This window comes from Rhinolophus sinicus, chromosome 17 (assembly GCF_057876585.1).
Source record: "Rhinolophus sinicus isolate RSI-liver-muscle chromosome 17, RSI-T2T, whole genome shotgun sequence".
Lineage (NCBI taxonomy): Eukaryota > Metazoa > Chordata > Mammalia > Chiroptera > Rhinolophidae > Rhinolophus > Rhinolophus sinicus.
Window position 1 is genome coordinate 366,195 of NC_142517.1, and position 17,454 is coordinate 383,648.

Below are 17,454 nucleotides of genomic sequence, written 5' to 3' on the forward strand. Positions count from 1 at the left end.
CCAGTCCTGACACCATCTACCCCCTGAGCGCGGCAGGTCCCACAGGTGAGGGCTCAGTCCCACAATCAGCCCCGCCCCCTCACTTGTGATGCCAATCACAAGTCCACATGGTCACCTGTGCTTCTGACCCACCGGCTATAGACCAAAGGTCCCCATGAGCCCTCCTCGGTTCCCTTAACTGGAACAGCGCACAGAGCTCGGGACACCCTGATATTTTCCAGTCTATTAAAGGACATGATGAAGGACACAGATGACCAGTCAGATGAAGAAACACACTGCCGACGCCTGGGAAGCTCCCGAGCACAGGGGCTTCTGTCCCAGGGAGTTAGGTGTGCGCCCACCGGAAGCTCCCCGAGCCCCGTACTGTTGGGATGTTACGGAGGCTTCCTCTCGTAGGCATGATGGACCATTACCTCCGTCGCCAGCCCCTCTGCCCTCTGGAGGGTGGGAGCGGGGCTGGGAGTTCCCAGCTTCTAATCACCTCCATCCAGGAGTCCCCCAGAGTCGCCTCACTAGGTGACTGTCATCCAGGAAGTTCCATGGGGTTTTGGAGCTCGGTGTCAGGAACCAGGGGCAGAGACGGATAGAAGTATATATTTTTTTCTATTAGCTCACACATGGCCTTGCTGGGTCAGCAGGGTTGAAGGAAACATGTACCTGCTCCCAGGAGTGTCGGATGCTGTGGAGCCCAGGATGGGGCACCGCGGGCCAGGCCACACCTGAGGGGGGCACGGGCGAAGGTACCCCAGACGTGGTCCCCCTTGGTCCCTTTCAAGCCAGCCTGGGGAAGCTGAAGAGGTCAGAGCAGGCCCTGGAAGCGGGATGGGTTTGCCTGGGAAGAGGTCATGGGTCAGGTGCCTTGAGGTGGTGGTTGGGGCTTTGCAGGACGTGATATTGTGACGTAAGAAACATGTATTTGGTCTTCGTCCTAGTTCCTGGCACAGAGCTCCCGGAACCCTCTAATTCCCAGGTGATGGGGTGAGAGGAGCCCCCGAGAGCCACACCTGACATTATTCTAATGAGGGGACCTGGGCCCCTGGAGAGCTTCGGGATGGAGCTGGTCGCCAGGGGAACCAACCAGGGATGAGAGGGCTGGGCCTTCACCCCACCCCCAACCTTAGAAGTGACTGACTCTATCGTACCTGGGTGATGGGACCCTAAGCGATGGGGTTGGTGAAGCTTCTGGGGGCGTGGGTGATGCACCCGACTCTAAGAGCACGAGTTCCTGTACCCTGGGCCCCTCCCCCCCCACGTCACCCGAGGGACCCTTCATCTGGCTGTTATCCGTGTCTGTGGTCATGTACGAGGGTTTGCCTGAGTTCTGTGAGCCATTCCAATTATTGAACCGGAGGAGGGGTCGTCTGAACCCAAATTGTAGCAAAGTTGGTCAGAAGTGGGGGGGTCTGGTGAGGCTGAGGCCTTAACTTGTGGGGTCTGCATAAGCTCCTGTTGTGAGTAGTTTTCTCTGAATGGCTGAGCGCTCGGACCCGTGGTGAGGGGGCTCTGGGGGCTCCTACACTGTGCCCACCTGTGCCGTGATGGCAGTGACGCAGAGTCCAAGACCCGTGAAGCGAGAGGCACCGCGCAGGTGGCTGGAGCCTCAGCACACTCTGCCAGCCATGGATCTATGGGGGCTGGGTGTGCGTACACGCAGGACATAAGGGGCTCAGGGACCAAGCGCCTCCTGGAGAAGGAGGGGCCCGCCGGGCAGACACCGGGTCTGTGGGCCGCTCTGGAACCAGGGCCCTGGGGGCACAAGTGATCAGTGGAATGAAATAGAGCCAAGACAGCTCCACGCCTGGTGGCAGATGACACAGCTGCTGCTGGACAGTGGGCTGGCTTTTCTCCTATCAAGTCAGAAGGACACTTGACCACATTCTGTATTTTCAGAGATACATAGAAATCTCTGAATCAGGAAAAACCAATAGGAAAATGGCACAGCCCTGAGCAGTCACCTCACAGCAGAGCGTCACTGGTGACAGGAGAAATGCAGGACGGCTGCGGTGCACGCATGGACGCCCATCCAAGAGGAGGGGTCGGTGTGCCCAAGTCGGGGTCTGGACCCTGAGGTCATGCTACGGGCTGTGGGGGCGCAAGTGACCAGAAATACTGGGCGTCATCTGGTAAAGCTGGACCTCCCACCCCTGACCCCCCAGCACCCAGCCTGTGCCCGGATGTGACAGGATCACCAAGTCTCAGGACCCCTTCAGTCGCAGAAAGGATTCGGAGCCAAGAGCTCTGTGGCTCGTTACGTTGAGTTTAAACTGAGAACAAACTTAGCTGCCAAGCAGGCCATGTGTAGCCAATGGTGACTCAGGAGGGCCACAGGCCCAAGTCCCTGTCCCCAAGAGCCCGGGATCCACAGCCAGGTTGAGACAGGACACAAATCCGGTGGGAAATGCGTTTTCATGTCTCTAAAATTGACTCGTGGGGAAAGCAAATCCTCAGCATCGTAGCATCCCCGGATTTTAGGACCCAAGAGCATCTGAGAGGCTGGCCTTTCGCAGCTACCAGGGAGGCCCGGGTAGTGCAGGCCCCTGTGGGCTCAGTGCCTGGCCCCCCCAACCTGCTCCCGCCCATATGTACCCCCACCCCCCAGCCACGTGCCTCACCCTTCTGAGTGGCTGCAGAGGTGGGGGACAGAAAGGCCTCATTACCAAAGGCAGGACTCCAGGGAGGGGAGGGGAGATGCTCCGTCTCCCCATTTTAAGAGTTTAGAACTGTTTTATTTACAGTACTGGAAATAACATGTCTGACGTGAATGGAAATTTCACTTGTATTGTAAGCAATGGGTCAACTCCTGGGCAGTCAGCAGCAGGGCCCTCAGTTTGGCGGAGCCCAAAGGGAGGCGTCGGATTCCCCCCATGGCGTCCCTGTGTCCTGGGCCGCGACCCTCAGAAGAGGCCCCTGCTCAGGGGCTGGAGCCGGGCCCCGGTGTGCCTGCCCAGCTCCTCCAGAACCTCCATCTCCTTCAGGTACATCTGAAAGGAAGGGACGGAAACCACGCTGGACATGCCCAGCCAGCCCGGCCTCCCCGGCTCAGGGCTGTGGCCCCGGGAACTTTGGCCTCGGGGCTCCTCACACAGGGTGACAGGCAGGGACATGGACTTGTGCAAGGGGGTGCAGACAGGCTGCTGGTGGGTGAGCGGTGGAGGCAGGCGGGGCTTGGGCTGGGGCTGAGGTGGTGGCCTCGGGTAGGAAAGGGGAGAGCCTGCCTGGGGTCGCAGAACCAGCCAGAAGGATGCCAGGGGTACAGATGGCCCCCTCCTGGGGGGAAGGGCAGTCTGGGCCCGGAGGGCTGGGGCCCCTGCAGGACTCCTGGTCTGGGGTGTAGAGGTGGTGGGAAGGGCGAGCAGGGGGAGGAGGGGAAGTGGGGCGGCAGAGCTAGGGTGTGGCTGGTGTGGACCCAGCCTAGGGCGGTTCGGGGACAGGACAAGTGCATCAGGGACTCTTGTTAATGAAAAGGCTTTATGCCTTTCAGAGAACCCGACCGTGTGACTACAAATACCGTGTGAGGTTATTAAACACAGCATGGCACACACACCATACACCACGCGGACCTCTCTGAGTGGGTACAGGTTGGCACGTTCCAAGGAAGCCACCTGCCTCGTGACTTTACACAACAGGTCTCTACCAGACGCCTGCACACTTTAAGTCCTGTTCCCAACTGATAAATACCATCACGATTTCTTTTGTAAAGATTTTAAAACTTTAAGCCATTAGAATTTCATAGAGTTTTTAGAATTCAGTGTCTCTGCTCAGAGCCTCCTTTCAACAGTGAGTTAATGCAGTTAACAGCATCTGGGGAGTCCACTGTTTAAAACAAACATTGTGAGTCTTCTGTAAAGCAGGCATTGGTTAAATTCCCTATTTTACTGTTTTTTCCATTTTGGTTTTCAGCATTGACTGTCAGGGGCAGGTGGGGCAACCATGGCCATGGGGGACGGTGCCTACCTTCTGCCACGCGGCCTCTGTGCTGTGTGTGAAGCCCAATAGATGACAGAGCCCATGGGTGGCTGTCACCTGTTGGAACAATTGAGAAGCGGCTTCAGGGGCTGGTCATGACCAAGCCATGAGCCAGGAGAGGATGGAGGCAGGGCGAGCCCAGCCCACGCCTGGTGGGGGCTTAGGAGCCCTCCTCTGGGCCCAGGCAGGGCTGTGGGAGGGTGTGGGTGGGCAGTGAAGTCACGGGTGTGAAAATGGGGACCTCCCAAGGTGGAGGGGAGGGGCAGTGGTTATTTCCTGAGGAGACAGCTGCTCTCAGGGCCCGGGGAGGGGCCGAAGGGTGGGGAGCCATGGAGGAAGGGGTACCTGGAGGGTACGTTACGGGGCCTGTTCGCAGGGCCTACATGCAGTTGGGGGCCAGCAGGGCGGACAGTGGCCTGGCCTGGCCCTGTGCTGGGCGTGAGGACCCCAGGAGGTGTGGCCTGGCCCTCCGTTTCGTAACAATCCTCAGGAGGTACGAGGAGTGGGAGCAGATGTCCACACTGCCCCCAGATCCCGGGGTGCATGCTGCTGGCCAGAGGTCCCAGAGCGGGACTGAGCTGATCAGCTCTGCCTACACTGGGTTTGCTGTCACTCAGGAAGGAAGGACAGCCTCCTTCTCCTCACAGTGGGTCTCGCTGGGAAACTCTACTTCAAGTCACACAGAAGCACCAGGACCCCCCAAACGTAATTCAGGATGTGGTTATTGGGCCAAAGGAAGACCCCTCAGTTGAATCCCTGGGGAAGTTAAAATACGACTCGATCACACACATCTCTTTGAGGACACCCCACCCCCGCCAGCTTTTCATTTTTACGTTAAGCTGAGGAGACAGATCTGGACGGTCCTGGACGCTAGAATCCTGTCCACCTCGGGCAGTTTCCTAAGAAGCTTGTTCAGCAAGTCTGAGTTAGGTGCACAGCTGCTGAGCTTGAGGTGAAAACTAAACACAAGGCCCTTTCTGGGAGCTTCCATCTCAGCAGCGAGCTCTCCCTGCCCTCCCGGCCCCCAACACTGCCACAGGGCGTGCAGCCCCCACCCGGGCTTCTCTCCCTGTGGGCCTCCCTCCATAACCCTCGTCCTGTAGGTGGGTGACAGTGTGGATGCAGGTGGCACATCATCATCCTGTTCTCGTGGCCTGGATGAAGGGCAGGGCTTTTATTGTGTTGGCCAGGATCTGTCACTTCAGCATTCCCACTTACAGTCAGGACGTCATAGTAATTTTCATTTTCTTTGCAGTGCTGGAAGATATACTCCACTCCTAGGAAAATGTCCCCTAGATTATAGTCCTCTGCAAAATCTGGCTGAGGAATTTCGCCTGCTTTCAGATTCTGCAAAAGAAGAAATACAGACTCGGAGAACAGGACCTCAGGAATCAATGACGACAGGCCTACAGATTCATCCTCTCACTACTCCTATGGGGCAGGGGCGCTGAGCCAGTCACACGAGTCACTTAACATGTTTCCACCTCGTCAAATGAGTTACTTTCCACCACTTCTTTCATCCTTCCCAATACATAGTCACACAGATCCTTCTAGGAGTTATATTACCACGTTTATACAATTTTGTATTTCTGTTCTTTCCACGTGGTGTTTTGTCCCAAACAGCCGTTCACATTTTCGTACTTAAAGACCATAAAGACAAGTGAGTTCAAATGAGTTCTGTTCACATTAAGTCAGTCACCTATGGTGACATATTTATGTAGGGTGTTAATAGTTTTCCTTCCTCTTAGGGAAAATGTAAGTGGACATTTTAATATTACACATTTAACATGTCATCGGTTCCTTCTGTTGGTTGAGCTTCGTAGGTGTGACACTCGTGGATTCAAGGACACATGTCTTAGGTGCTTGTCACCAAGCTGCTTTCCAAAAGGGTCGCTTCCGTTTGTACCGCCTGCAGAGGCGTTCACATGACGGAGACAGTAACCTGACGGCCGTCACATGCTTGTTAAAACATTACCCAGGCCTGCACCTTCGCTCAGTGTTGATTGAATTTCTCACCATACCTACCTATTCATTATTGGCTATTTCCTATTGATTCACGTTCACAACTGCAGAGGCCCTGCCCTTCTGATTCACCGATATTCCCCATTCCTCCAGTGATGGGCCTCGGCCAATCCCTGGGATGAACTCTACTTGTGTGTATTTGAAAGTTTTCAAAATAAAACCCAAAAACCGTGTGTATAATCAATATAGGAAATTTACACTGGACAGTAGGCGAGACGAGGTGCGGAGGGAAATACGTTTTACCTCATGAAACGGGAAAGAAAGCACATCGGTCGGGACGTTCCTCCCTCTGTAGACCCGGTTAATGCGCTGCATGCGCCCGTTGTCCACGCAGACGAGCCCCAGGTCGAACTCGCCGACCCCTAGGATGCGCCTCAGCAGCTCCACCTGGCGGCGGAGCGGCGCCCTGCGGAGCGGGACTGCGCGCTGCAGGTTCCGGATCCCCAGGCTCATGGCGGCAGCACCCGCGGCGTGTCCGGTGCCTGCAAAGGAGCCGGCGGTGCGCGTTGGAAAAGACCAGTCAGCGTGGAAAGTGATGGCGAGTCCTGCAAAAACACACATACATACACAATCATCTTATGTGGTGCACTTTCACTGGAAAACTTACAGTTTACATTTTACGATAAGGACGATATAAAAGGAAGCCCTAGTCAGGCGTCCAGAGCGGATAACAGCAGCTTTAGGAAACAGGCTGGCGGAGGCAAAGCGGCCATTACAAGCGAGGGCGGGTGCATGGGGGTGGGGTAGGTGAGGCGGGGGCGTGGGGTGGGGGCGGGGCGCGTCCGGCCTGGTTCGGGGCTTCCCAGGAACCGCTGAGCGGAGGCCGGGGCCCCGGGAGCGCAGGCTCCTGCAGTTCGGGGGGAGGAAGCCGCCTGCGCACGTACCGGGGCCGAAACCCGCGGACCAGGGCCGGGACTCCGCGCACCGGAAACCCCACTGCCGCCGCCCGGTCGGAGAGCGGAACCCCAGCGCGGCTGGGAGCGGGCGGGGCCGGGCTGCGCTGGAAGGACCGGAAGTTGGTCCGCGACTTTTTCTGTCCGCGGCGCTTAAGGAAGCTCTTGCTCCGACGTTCGCGGTCAGTGTCTGCTCTTCCAGCAGGGCGCCGCGAGCCGGGAGGTGGCGGCGTCCCAGAGCCGGACAGTGGGTGCGGCGTGGGGCCCGAGCCGGGTGGCGGCCTCCCCTTCCCCTCGTGCGGCTCTCCGGTACCGCCGCGCGCGCGTCGCTAAAGGGGCGGGACGGCGGGCGCCAGGCCCAGGACGCGGCCTGTGCGCGGACCTACGGCACCGCGGCAGATTTGGGGTCGTGCAGCTTCCGCTCCTCGCCCTACCCCGGCCTCTCCGCGTGAGTACCCTGGACCTTCAAGCCACTTCCTTCGGACAGTCGCCCAGGTATAGGAAGGTTTTATTTCTGTGTTTGGAAATAGTAGTTAGTGCTCTGGAAACTCTGAGAAAAATTCGATGGGTGGCAACACTGCAACACTGATGTTTGATAGTGTTACAATGTAACCTTCTGGCTATGGAGATTGGCAGGTCAAGAGAAACTTGAAGAGCGTAACGGTATTCATTTATTAAATTAACATTTGGAGTTTTTCGTGAATTTACGAATTTAGTAAAATGATTTGTTTTTAGTGACACTTTAAAGCTCGGTAACAATAATTTATTTGTACCACCCTCTACCCCACACTCCAAAAAAACCCCCACCACAAACAAACAAAAAAACCACTGGCTCTCAGAAAATACTATTCGGTCCTTTGCTTTGTGTGCCTTTTAAGTGATTTAGTGTGACATGTGATTAAAAATTCTTTTTTTTGGTCTTCCAACAGGACATAGCTCTGGTGATGTGAATTTTTGTGTTTCAGCTTATGTGCAAATGAAGGGAAGTCCCTAGTTCAACAGACTGTTTAAGGAAGAGGACTGCTTTGTACCTGGAGTACTTATTACTTTCGCATAACTGGATCAGAAGATGAACCCAACTAACCCTTTCGGCGGGCAGCAGCCTGGTGCTTTCCCACCATCTTCCAGTAATAGTTCCATAGGGCCATTTCCAACTAAGCCGCCATTTCGATTTGGTCAGCCTTCTCTTTTTGGACAAAACAACACATTACCTGGGAAAAGCTCAGGATTTTCACAGGTACCCAGCTTTCCAGCAGCTTCTGGAGTAGGTCATTCTCCTTCAGCACAAACATTAGGATTCTCCCACACCTCAAACGTTGGACTCTTTTCTGGGCTTGAACACACTCCGGCCTTTATAGCTGCCCCTGGACCTTCAAGTTCATGTGCGCCTGGAACCTCAGGATTTAGTTTTAAGTCACCCAACCTTGGGGCTTTCCCAGGTACGTCTGCTTTTGGACCAGAAACTGGAGAAGTCGCAAGCTCTGGTTTTGGGAAATCAGAATTCAGCTTTAAACCTCTGGAAAATTCAGTGTTCAGACCAATACTGGGGGCTGAATCTGAGCCGGAGAAAACTCAGAGCCAAATTACTTCTGGATTTTTCACATTTTCCCACCCCATTAGTAGTGGACCTGGGGGACTGGCCCCATTTCCTTTTACTCAGGTGACAAGTGGTTCAGCTACCAATTCAAATTTTACCTTTTCAAAATCAGTTGACAGTAACTCATCATCGCCCTTCACCTCTGCTCTGTCAAACCAAAATGTGGAGGAAGAGAAGCGAGGCCCCAAATCACTGTTTGGAAGTCTCAATAGTAGCTTCACTAGCTTCCCCATATCTTCAGGATCTCTGGGGGAACCGTTCCCAGTTAGCAAAACGGGTATCCGACAAGGCTGTGAGGAAGCAGTTTCCCCGGTGGAGCCGGTGCCCAGCCTCATGAAAGGACTGAAAAGAAAGGAGGACCAGGACCGCTCCCCGAGGAGACACGGCCACGATGCTGCCGAAGACTCGGACCCTCTGTCGCGGGGTGATCATCCTCCCGATAAACGGCCTGTCCGTCTGAATCGACCCCGGGGAGGCACCCTGTTTGGGCGGACAATACAGGATGTGTTTAAAAGCAATAAAGAAGTTGGTCGTCTGGGCAACAAGGAATCTAGAAAGGAAATCGGCTGTGCCGAGTCGGGGGAAAATGACCACATGGCCATCCCAGGAGGGAGTCAGTCTGTTCTGACACCTTCCCGGCTTCCAGTTGTGAATAAAGAGGAAGAAACTGAAAGTAGAGATAAAAAAGAAGGTGAGCTCTGAACATGTACAACATACAGTAAATCCTGCTGGCCAGTTCTTAGTAAATTCCCCTGGGTGTGAGCTTGCTTTTTCCGGTAAGTTCACTATGAGCATTGGGGATATTAATATACCACAGGGTCTCGGAGTGAGTCTCACGTCCATGCTCTTCCTTTGTTCTTGCATAGTTGGTCCCTCCTGTTTGAAAACGTTAGGTCTAATGTGGTTCTGTGCCTGTCTTCTGATCCCCTAGATTTTCTAAGAGGAATTCCTGGGCGTCAGAGTAAAAGAAGTGAGAGCACAGACAGTCTTGGGGGCTTCCCTCCTGCTGAAATCACGGCGATCCAGTGCAAGAACATTCCCGACTATCTCAACAACAGAGCTACTCTGGAGAACCACTTCGGCAAAATCGCTAAAGTGCAGCGCATCTATATAAGACGCAACAAAAAGCTTGCTGTGGTGTACTTTTTTGATCATGTGAGTACTCCCGAGTAGGATTTCCAGGCGGGAATTCTCGCGAATTTATTTTGCTTTCCTGTTCCTGAATCCTGAGAAAAGTTGGTCGGGAAATCAGGAAAATCGGCTCCTTGAACCTAGTAATACCCACAATGGGAAATAAATGTACTACTCACAATGTATCTCTTAGACATTTTTCCTATTTATCGCTAGGGTTTCTGGGCGGGAATTCCCGCCCGTTCTTGGGAATTTTTCTTTTTCTTTTTTTTTAAAAGATTTTATTGGGGAAGGGAAACAGGACTTTATTGGGGAACAGAGTGGACTTCCGGGACTTCCCTCCAAGTCAAGTTGTTGTCCTTTCAATCTTAGTTGTGGAGGGTGCTGTTCAGCTTCAAGTTGTTGTCCTTTCAGTCTTAGTTGTGGAGGGTGCAGCTCAGCTCCAGGTCCAGTTGCCGTTGCTAGTTGCAGGGGACGCAGCCCATCATCCCTTGCGGGAGTCGAACCGGCAACCTTGTGGTTGAGAGGACGCGCTCCAACCAACTGAGCCATCCGGGAGCTCAGTGGCAGCTCAGCTAAAGGTGCCGTGTTCAATCTTAGTGGCAGGGGTCGCCACCATCCCTTGCGGGACTCGAGGAATCGAACTGGCAACCTTGTGGTTGAGAGCCCACTGGCCCATGTGGGAATCGAACTGGCAGCCTTCGGAGTTAGGAGCCTGGAGCTCTAACTGCCTGAGCCACCGGGCCGTCCCCTTGGGAATTTTTCTTGCTTTTTCCATTCCCAAATCCCGAGAAAAGTTGGTTGGGAAATCAGGAAAATTGGCTCCTTGAACCCAGGTGGTTGCTAGTATCGGCCATCACTTTGTGGAAACGATTCATCATGGAGAACAGAAAACAGTTTATGTCTTGGGATTTGGGAACGGGAAAGCAAAAAAAATTCCTGAGAACAGGCGGGAAATTCCTGCCTAGAAACTCTACTCCTGAGTGAACTTTGTAACTTTAAAACCTATTTTTTTCATCTGTCGCTTGCTTGTTAGAATGTAGGGAAGTACTATTATTTTATTCTTAGCTTAGAGAGGCTAGGCTAGCACTATTTATTTCATAACTGAAATCATCACTGAGAAGCAGCCCCTACTGAGCACAGTGCTGAGTGAGCCCCACGAAGTCAGACTGCTCTGAAGCGCACAGCAGTGGCCCTGTAACCACACAGCACTTTTCCAAACTTGAGTTTTCTTATTTTGTGTTTGATTTTATTTGGTTGTAATATGCGATCGCTGCAAACATTCCAACAATACAGAAAAGGTGCACTGTGCTTGCCATCCCATTCTTTTGAGGTAACTGCTGGTACTGGCTGATTCATACCCTGACTTGAAGTTTGTGTAGAAGCAGCACACGTGTGCCAGGCACATTAGTTGTAGAGCGTCTGCATACGTGCACTGCTCACATTATATGACTATGTCTTTATGATTTTTCCTAAATGTTCTTGTGGGAAAAACTAAGTTCTGTAGGAATTTATGAAGTAGAAAGCATGTTTTCATACCTTTGTTAAATGATAGAAGTGTTGCCTGTCAGTATACTATGGGAGGGGCACGGAATCACCCATAATTCTCTCCACCACGGTTGCAACTGTGAGTATTTTGGTTACTGCCTTTGCAGGTGTGCAGGCATGCTGTCTTTGCACAGGTGGGATCACGCTGCACAGGCTGCTGGTAACTAGTGTTCTCTGAAGTCGGTCGCCTAGATGAGAAGGGCGTGCGATCCTGTGGCCTTACTGACTTGGCCAGTGTTCTCCCTGTGGCCATTTTTGTGCATATGTTTCTGATTAGTGTAGATCCTGTGTTTAAATTCCTGAGAGTGGAAGTTCTGTGCCAAATATGTGCAGTTTTTGGTTTTTTGCTAATTATTCCTTCCTGTTGATTCATTTTGATTTCAGTAGCATTAATTACAGTCACCATGTTGTGCAGCCATCACTGTTTTCTATTTCCAGGCTTTTTCATCATCCCAAACACTCGTTAGTCATTAAGTGGTAACTCCCTACCACCACGCCCCTGGTGACCTCTAAAGTACTTCCTGTCTATGAATCTGCCTCCTCTGGATAGTTCATATAAGTGGAATCATACAGTATGTGTCCTTTTGTTCATCTGGCTTTTTCCAATTAGCATAATGTTTTCAAGCTTTGTGGTATACTTCACTCCTTTTTATGGCTGAATACTATTCCACTGTGTGGATGGACCCCGTTTTGTTTATTCACTTCCACCTTTTGATTACTGTGAATAATGCTGCCGTGACGTGGTATGCAAATCTCTCTCAAGGCCCTGCTTTCAGTTCTGCTGCGTTTATTAACAAGGAGTGGAATTGTTGGGTCATGTGGTAGTCCTCATTTTTTTTTAAAGTTACTGTTTGGCTATTGCAATGTGCTTAACCCGGTTGAACCCTAAAAAGTATTTACATAATAAATATACAACGTGACACGTAAGCACATTGATACAACACTGAGGTCCCCTGGTCACCCCCATCTGTCATTACCTAGGAGCAAACATGGTCACCTAGTGTGGTGTGTGTATTTCTAGACGTTTTTCACACTTGGTTTTGTGATAAATTGTATCTTGTGGGTATTATTCTGCAGCTTCCTTTTGTGTGTGTGACGTGGCTGTATCTTTCCATTGCTGTATGCTGCCAGATGATGAGAATTATTTCACCAAATGCCATGAGGCCAAGCTTATGGGTTGTGTCACAGTAAAGTCATTTCAAAATGGAGAAGAGCAGATGCCAGATGTGAGACAGGTAGGGAGGCGAGGATGGTGGCCGCTGAGCCTGGAGGCCGCCGATGTCCCATAGCAGCATGTGTGGCTGCTGTGGTCTCCGCTCACCCTCACACGTGGTATTGTGGACTTTTCCCCAGGCGTCTGCAGCCCTAGCTCGGAAGAAGGGAAAAGGTTTGCACGAGGACGTGGCTATCTTTTGGCACAAGAAGAAAATAAGTGAGTTTCCAGTTGCTCTTTCACAGTCTCTGATGCTTTGTGTGCAAGGCACCTTGAGCTTTGAGTGGGAGCCCTTCCCTAGGCCGCGGGGGCTCTGTGTGGATGCTATGTCTCTGCTTCCTTGGGCACCTTTATGACCTCTGTAGCAATTATAAGAATTTTACTTTCTCAAAAAGAAGGTAAAGAAATCCAGTGTTGATTGACATGTGACATCACAAATTCTGTTCTGACTCTTGCATTCTCAGGTCCCAACAAGAAACCCTTTACCCTCAAGGAGAAGAAACCAGGCGAGGGTGATGCTGGCCAGGGCACGGAGGACACGCCCTTTCAGCACTCCCCTCTTGGCAAGCCGCTGGGGAGGGCTGCAGCCGGCAGCCTCATGACCAAAAGGTGCGTGGGGCCTTCCTCACTGCATGTTTGTCCTTTGATCTCTCAAGTCAGTGAACACGAGGGCCTTCACAGCAGTCAGGCCAGAGCTTGAAAGGGAAGAGGGGTGACAGGCTGACACCTGAGTAGGGGCTAAGGGCTGACGGGAATGGTGGAGGAGAGGAAAACAGGTGAGGAAAGGACTGGGAGGGGACACGGGTGACAGTGAGAGCCACCTACCAGGGCTGTGAAGAGGCCCTGGGCTCCTCAGTCTCTTCCTGGGTCACACATGCCATGCAGTTGCTGTCACATGGTTCTCACTGCCATAAGGTAGAAGCGGTCACTTGTTCCTTTAGAACTTGTAGCTGGCAGTGATAACCACGTCCACCTAACAGCCACTCCAGCAGTTTCTGCATGACATCTGATAGGTCAGCTCCTCTTGGTGAGACCGTCACAGCGGGGGCCGGTGTGCTTCCCGCAGCTCCCCACCTGCCTGTGGGAGTCTGTCCCTTCTGATCAAACGGCCTGCGTCCTGCCACAGGCCTGCATTCAGGTCCTTCACGGGCTCGGCCCACCTGCGGAGCGTTTCCTCACTCTCTGTTGGGCAGTGAACAGATGTGCTTTTGCTTTTCTTTCTTTCTCAACCTGTCTTCTGTCTCCTTCAACATTCGAGTTCCCAGAATGCTAAAGCCAGCTAGAAAATGGGGACTTGAGAGAGAACAGACGCCCGTTTAGACCATCCTCCTCCTGAAGTGAAGTTCCCTAGGAAAACGTGGGCATGTTTTCTCACGGGGGCAACGTGGTTTTTTTAAGGCTGAATTTTATTTCTTTGAGATAGAGTTCTGTAGATACTCATCTCAGCTGTTTCAGTGGGCTCAGCTCATCTGTAAAAAATAGGAAATATTTCAAACTGTCTAACTCACCTGAGTGACTGGCCTGAGTGCTACCTCTGCTCAGCGCCAGCCTCAGCGTCACTGCGGCCACCTCACCTCAGTGCTTGTTCATTGCGGCGTGGAAAGCCTCGACAGACGTGGGGGTGTTGGGAGTGGAAATGGGTGAATACTGAGGGCTCAGCGCCTGACGTGCTGCTCCTTTGGCAGCTCCCCCGTGAAGAAACCCGGTCTCCTGAAGGCCCACCCGCTGGAGGGGGACCCTTTTGACTCGGGCTCCGAGGTGTCGGAGGGCCCCGGGCCGTGTGTGTCCTCACTCAGTGCCCTGATAGGCACTGTGGCCGAGACATCTGAGGAGAAGTTCCGCCTGCTGGATCAGAGGGACAGAGTCATGCGGCAAGGTATGGCGGTTGCCTCTCTGGAGGCCCAGCCCCGGGCAGGTGGGCACCGGGCGGGAGGTGCGGTGTGGCCAGCCTCCTGCTACCTTTGTTTACTAGTCTCCTGAGGGACTGCAAGTCGACGTGCCTATAATGCGGATACGTTTTTAGTTTTATTTTTCGAAGAAAGTCTACAAATCATGGATCCATGCAAAATTAAACAATTTAAAAGGCAGGTTTTAGATATTCAGAAAGCACATGAAGAAGAGTAAAAATTTTGTTTGACAGAAGTCACCACAAATAAAACTAAGAAATGTCAACCCGGGAAAAAACTTAGCACACACCAAGGGCCAATTTCCCTAATACAGAAAGTCTTGTACAAGTCAGTACGAAAAAGACCGCCCCCAGTGGGGAAATAGGAAAGGTTCTGACAGGTTACAGAAAAACAAGTACTGGGGATTGGCTCTGAAATGTGTGGACAGATGCCCACCCTGTCACACAGGAAGAGGGGCAGACGACAGCCCTGGGGATGCTGTACCCCACGGGTGGAGTGGGGGGTGGAGCGCGGTACCTGGGAGGCTCAGGAGAACTACCTTTGACCCAGCATTCCTTGCCCAGGGGTGTATCCCACAAACTGTGAGAGAGAGAGATTCATACACAGGTGGCTTGTGACGGCAAAGATTGGACACTGGTTGTCCACAGAAGGCTTGTAAATGGCCTGACAGGAGACTGGGGCTTCTTTATGGAAAACCAAGATTTATTATGAAGTGAAGAAAGCAAGGCGTGGGAAGTCTGTGGTGTGCTGCCATTTGTGTACAAAGGGGGAACAGTGTGTGTGTCCGTGTGTGAGTGTACTTGCTCACGTGTGCATAAATGGTCACCGGAACTAGGGAAGGGACTGTTGAGCTGATTGTCAGGAGAGGGGAGCAGGGTGGCACGGTTGCTGTGTCCTCACATTCGTACCTTCCAGCTGTTGAACCATGTGATGCATTGTTATTCAAAAGTGAGCATTGTGTTAACATTAAAAATATGTGCAGTTGGGGTGGCCGGTTATCTCAGCTGGTCAGAGCAGGGTGCTCTTAACAACCAGGTTGTTGGTTCGATCCCCACATGGGCCACTGAAAGCTGCGTGCTCCACGACTAGATTGAAATGACTACTTGACCTGGAGCTGATGGGTCCTGGAAAAACACTTAAAAAAAAAAAAAGAATTAAAAAAAATACGTGCAGGACAAAAAAGGCAGAAGCACCTGCTTTTTGCAAAGGTTTTTTAAAATTAAATTTTAGTTGTAGGATTTATCCCTTTTATAAGCTGTGAGTGAGAATGATGACAGTGCCACCTCAGCACTGACAAAAAGCTGCCATCGTGACTTAGGCCACTGACATGGTGATTTTTATATTCCAGATAAAGTTATTACTAGGTATTGGAATTTTCCAAAATAAAAATGTATTTTGAGTTGTTCAATTCTATTTCACTTACAAGATATTTTTGTAACTACTTAATTCTGTGGGTAACAATAGTGGTTTATTCAAGTCAGGATCCAGGTAACATCCATTACGTGATCCCTGTTATGTTAAAAATAGGGTGAAATACTGAGAGCTTTAGAATGATAATACGTTTTGAATAGTTACATTGAATACACAGGTCCTTTGAAGAAACGTGCTGCTGCAGATTGTTCATTATCGCGGTGCCCCTCTGCCTGTGGTGTGCAGTGACCATCTGACCCTTGCAGACACCCATCCCCAGAGGGAGGAGACCTCAGGGGTCTTTACAGGCCCAGTGCCCTGCCCCTCCCCCCATGTGACAGGCCATGCTTTCCTTTGTGATCTGTGTGTGATGTTTGTGTTTATTTTTCCTTTTATCATGAAAACGCACTTCTTGGATTCCTGGTAACTGGTACATTCTTACTTTTTACTTGGTGTCATTTAGCTCGAGTGAAAAGAACCGACCTGGACAAAGCGAGGACTTTCGTTGGGACATGCCCGGACATGTGTCCCGAGAAGGAGCGCTACATGCGGGAGACGCGGAGCCAGCTGAGCGTATTTGAAGTGATCCCAGGCACCGACCAGGTGGGGCCCCACATCCCCCAGGGTCCCTTCCGGGCCACTGTCTGTACCTGATTCTCGGGGTTGAGGTGGGACGTGCAGGCAGGGGCGGCTGTTCCTTCCTGAGTTTTGCACCTCTGGCTACTTGATTTGGGTGTGTGCTTTTCAGAGTGTGGTGGGCATGTGCTGTTAACATCATTAGACTGCCAGTGTCATGAGGCGTTACTGAGCAGACGTGTAGGGGGCCCGAGGTATAGCTGTAGGTGCGGATTTATTTCATAGATTACTACATTCTTTCACGTTTCTTTCGTTTCACAATCTTATTACTATCCTTTCCTGTTCATGTTTTGCGCATTTGAGATTATGCTAGATGTGATTTTGTGTGAATGTTTTTCACTTAAAGTTATATCATGAACATTTTCTTTTCTTATGGACTCTTTATAAGCCTTTTTAAATGAAGGCTAATTATTTGATCATGTAGCTCAGTCAAAACTCCCCATTTTGCAGTCATTAGGGTGTTTCTAAGTTTTCAATTTTATTAATAATTCTGCTGGACATTGGTGTGTAATGCTTGGAAGGTATTTCGATTACTTCCTTCTGATAGAGCCTAAGCACTGAGTTACTCCGTTGGGGGCATGACCTTTCTGAACGCGTGTTGTGCATGTGCCCCAGCTGTGTCCCCAGAAAGCTGCACTCTCTTATACCCTTTGTTCATGTTGCTTTGGGGCTTCTCCGCTTCTGCCTGGTGGTTTCACAGCTTCACCCAGTTCAGACTTCAGTCGGCAGGAGCTGTCACAGCAGCATTCCAGGGCTCCTGCCGCAGGAGACAATGACACCAGCGGGGCCTAGGGCCCAGGCTGCGTGTCTCTGCTTCTGCCCTTGTCCGTGCGTCTGCAGCCTCTTTTGCAGTTGGGAGATGCAGCGCCCAGGCTCTTGTGGGCAGCTGGGCCCGACCCTGCCAGGCCTCTGCTGCTTTCTGCATTTCGTCTCTGCTCTGTAGGCTCAGTCTGCACTTTGAGCCTGGCCAAGACCTTTCCAAGTGCTTCAAAGTCCTTTCCCTGTCACACCTCTGTGCTTGGAGCCAAGCAGGTGTGGCTTCACTTATATTGCTTCTGCTTCTTAATGTCGTGGCCTCTTCACTCCGCGTCCTATTTGCGAAAAATGTTTCTCAATTTATTTTGTCTTTGA

At 51.7% G+C, this 17,454-nt stretch overlaps 2 protein-coding genes across 8 annotated transcripts in view; one reads left to right on the top strand and one right to left on the bottom strand.

Annotated features, from left to right (window-relative positions):
• Positions 1 to 2,704: 2,704 nt before the first annotated feature.
• On the bottom strand, positions 2,705 to 7,022 carry YBEY (ybeY metalloendoribonuclease). Of its 2 annotated transcripts, none has more exons than XM_019717064.3 (5): positions 6,873 to 7,022; positions 6,232 to 6,533; positions 5,185 to 5,313; positions 3,955 to 4,023; positions 2,705 to 2,981 (listed from the first exon to the last, which is right to left on the bottom strand). In XM_019717064.3, the coding sequence occupies exons 2-5, from the start codon at positions 6,439 to 6,441 to the stop codon at positions 2,895 to 2,897; spliced, it is 495 nt and encodes a 164-aa protein (XP_019572623.1). In that variant the 5' UTR covers positions 6,442 to 6,533; positions 6,873 to 7,022; the 3' UTR covers positions 2,705 to 2,894. The 2 variants fall into 2 exon arrangements, with proteins under 2 accessions (XP_019572623.1, XP_088650388.1); XM_088794262.1 differs by lacking the exon at positions 6,873 to 7,022 and adding an exon at positions 6,596 to 6,742 and having other exon boundaries at positions 6,232 to 6,470.
• A 4-nt stretch (positions 7,023 to 7,026) lies between these two features.
• The window catches only part of MCM3AP (minichromosome maintenance complex component 3 associated protein), a 41,141-nt gene continuing 30,713 nt past the window's right edge, over positions 7,027 to 17,454 (top strand). Inside the window, exons 1-7 of one of the 6 annotated variants that reach the window (XM_088794260.1) lie at positions 7,027 to 7,376; positions 7,811 to 9,169; positions 9,410 to 9,633; positions 12,511 to 12,589; positions 12,835 to 12,979; positions 14,056 to 14,246; positions 16,151 to 16,290. In XM_088794260.1, the coding sequence (XP_088650386.1) occupies positions 7,951 to 9,169; positions 9,410 to 9,633; positions 12,511 to 12,589; positions 12,835 to 12,979; positions 14,056 to 14,246; positions 16,151 to 16,290 (1,998 nt within the window). In that variant the 5' untranslated portion in view covers positions 7,027 to 7,376; positions 7,811 to 7,950. The remainder of the gene's footprint in view (positions 7,377 to 7,810; positions 9,170 to 9,409; positions 9,634 to 12,510; positions 12,590 to 12,834; positions 12,980 to 14,055; positions 14,247 to 16,150; positions 16,291 to 17,454) is intronic. The other 5 variants (XM_074320557.2, XM_074320709.2, XM_074320608.2 and 2 more) reach the window with 5 other exon arrangements.

Coding starts and splice junctions, on each gene's coding strand:
- YBEY (XM_019717064.3), bottom strand. CDS start 6,441: ATGAGCCTGGGGATCCGGAACCTGCAGCGCGCAGTCCCGCTCCGCAGG. Junction 4,024..5,184: donor ATTACTATGACGTCCTGACT/GTAAGTGGGAAT, acceptor TTGTTCCAACAG/GTGACAGCCACCCATGGGCT. Junction 2,982..3,954: donor CAGAGGCCGCGTGGCAGAAG/GTAGGCACCGTC, acceptor CCTTCCTTTCAG/ATGTACCTGAAGGAGATGGA.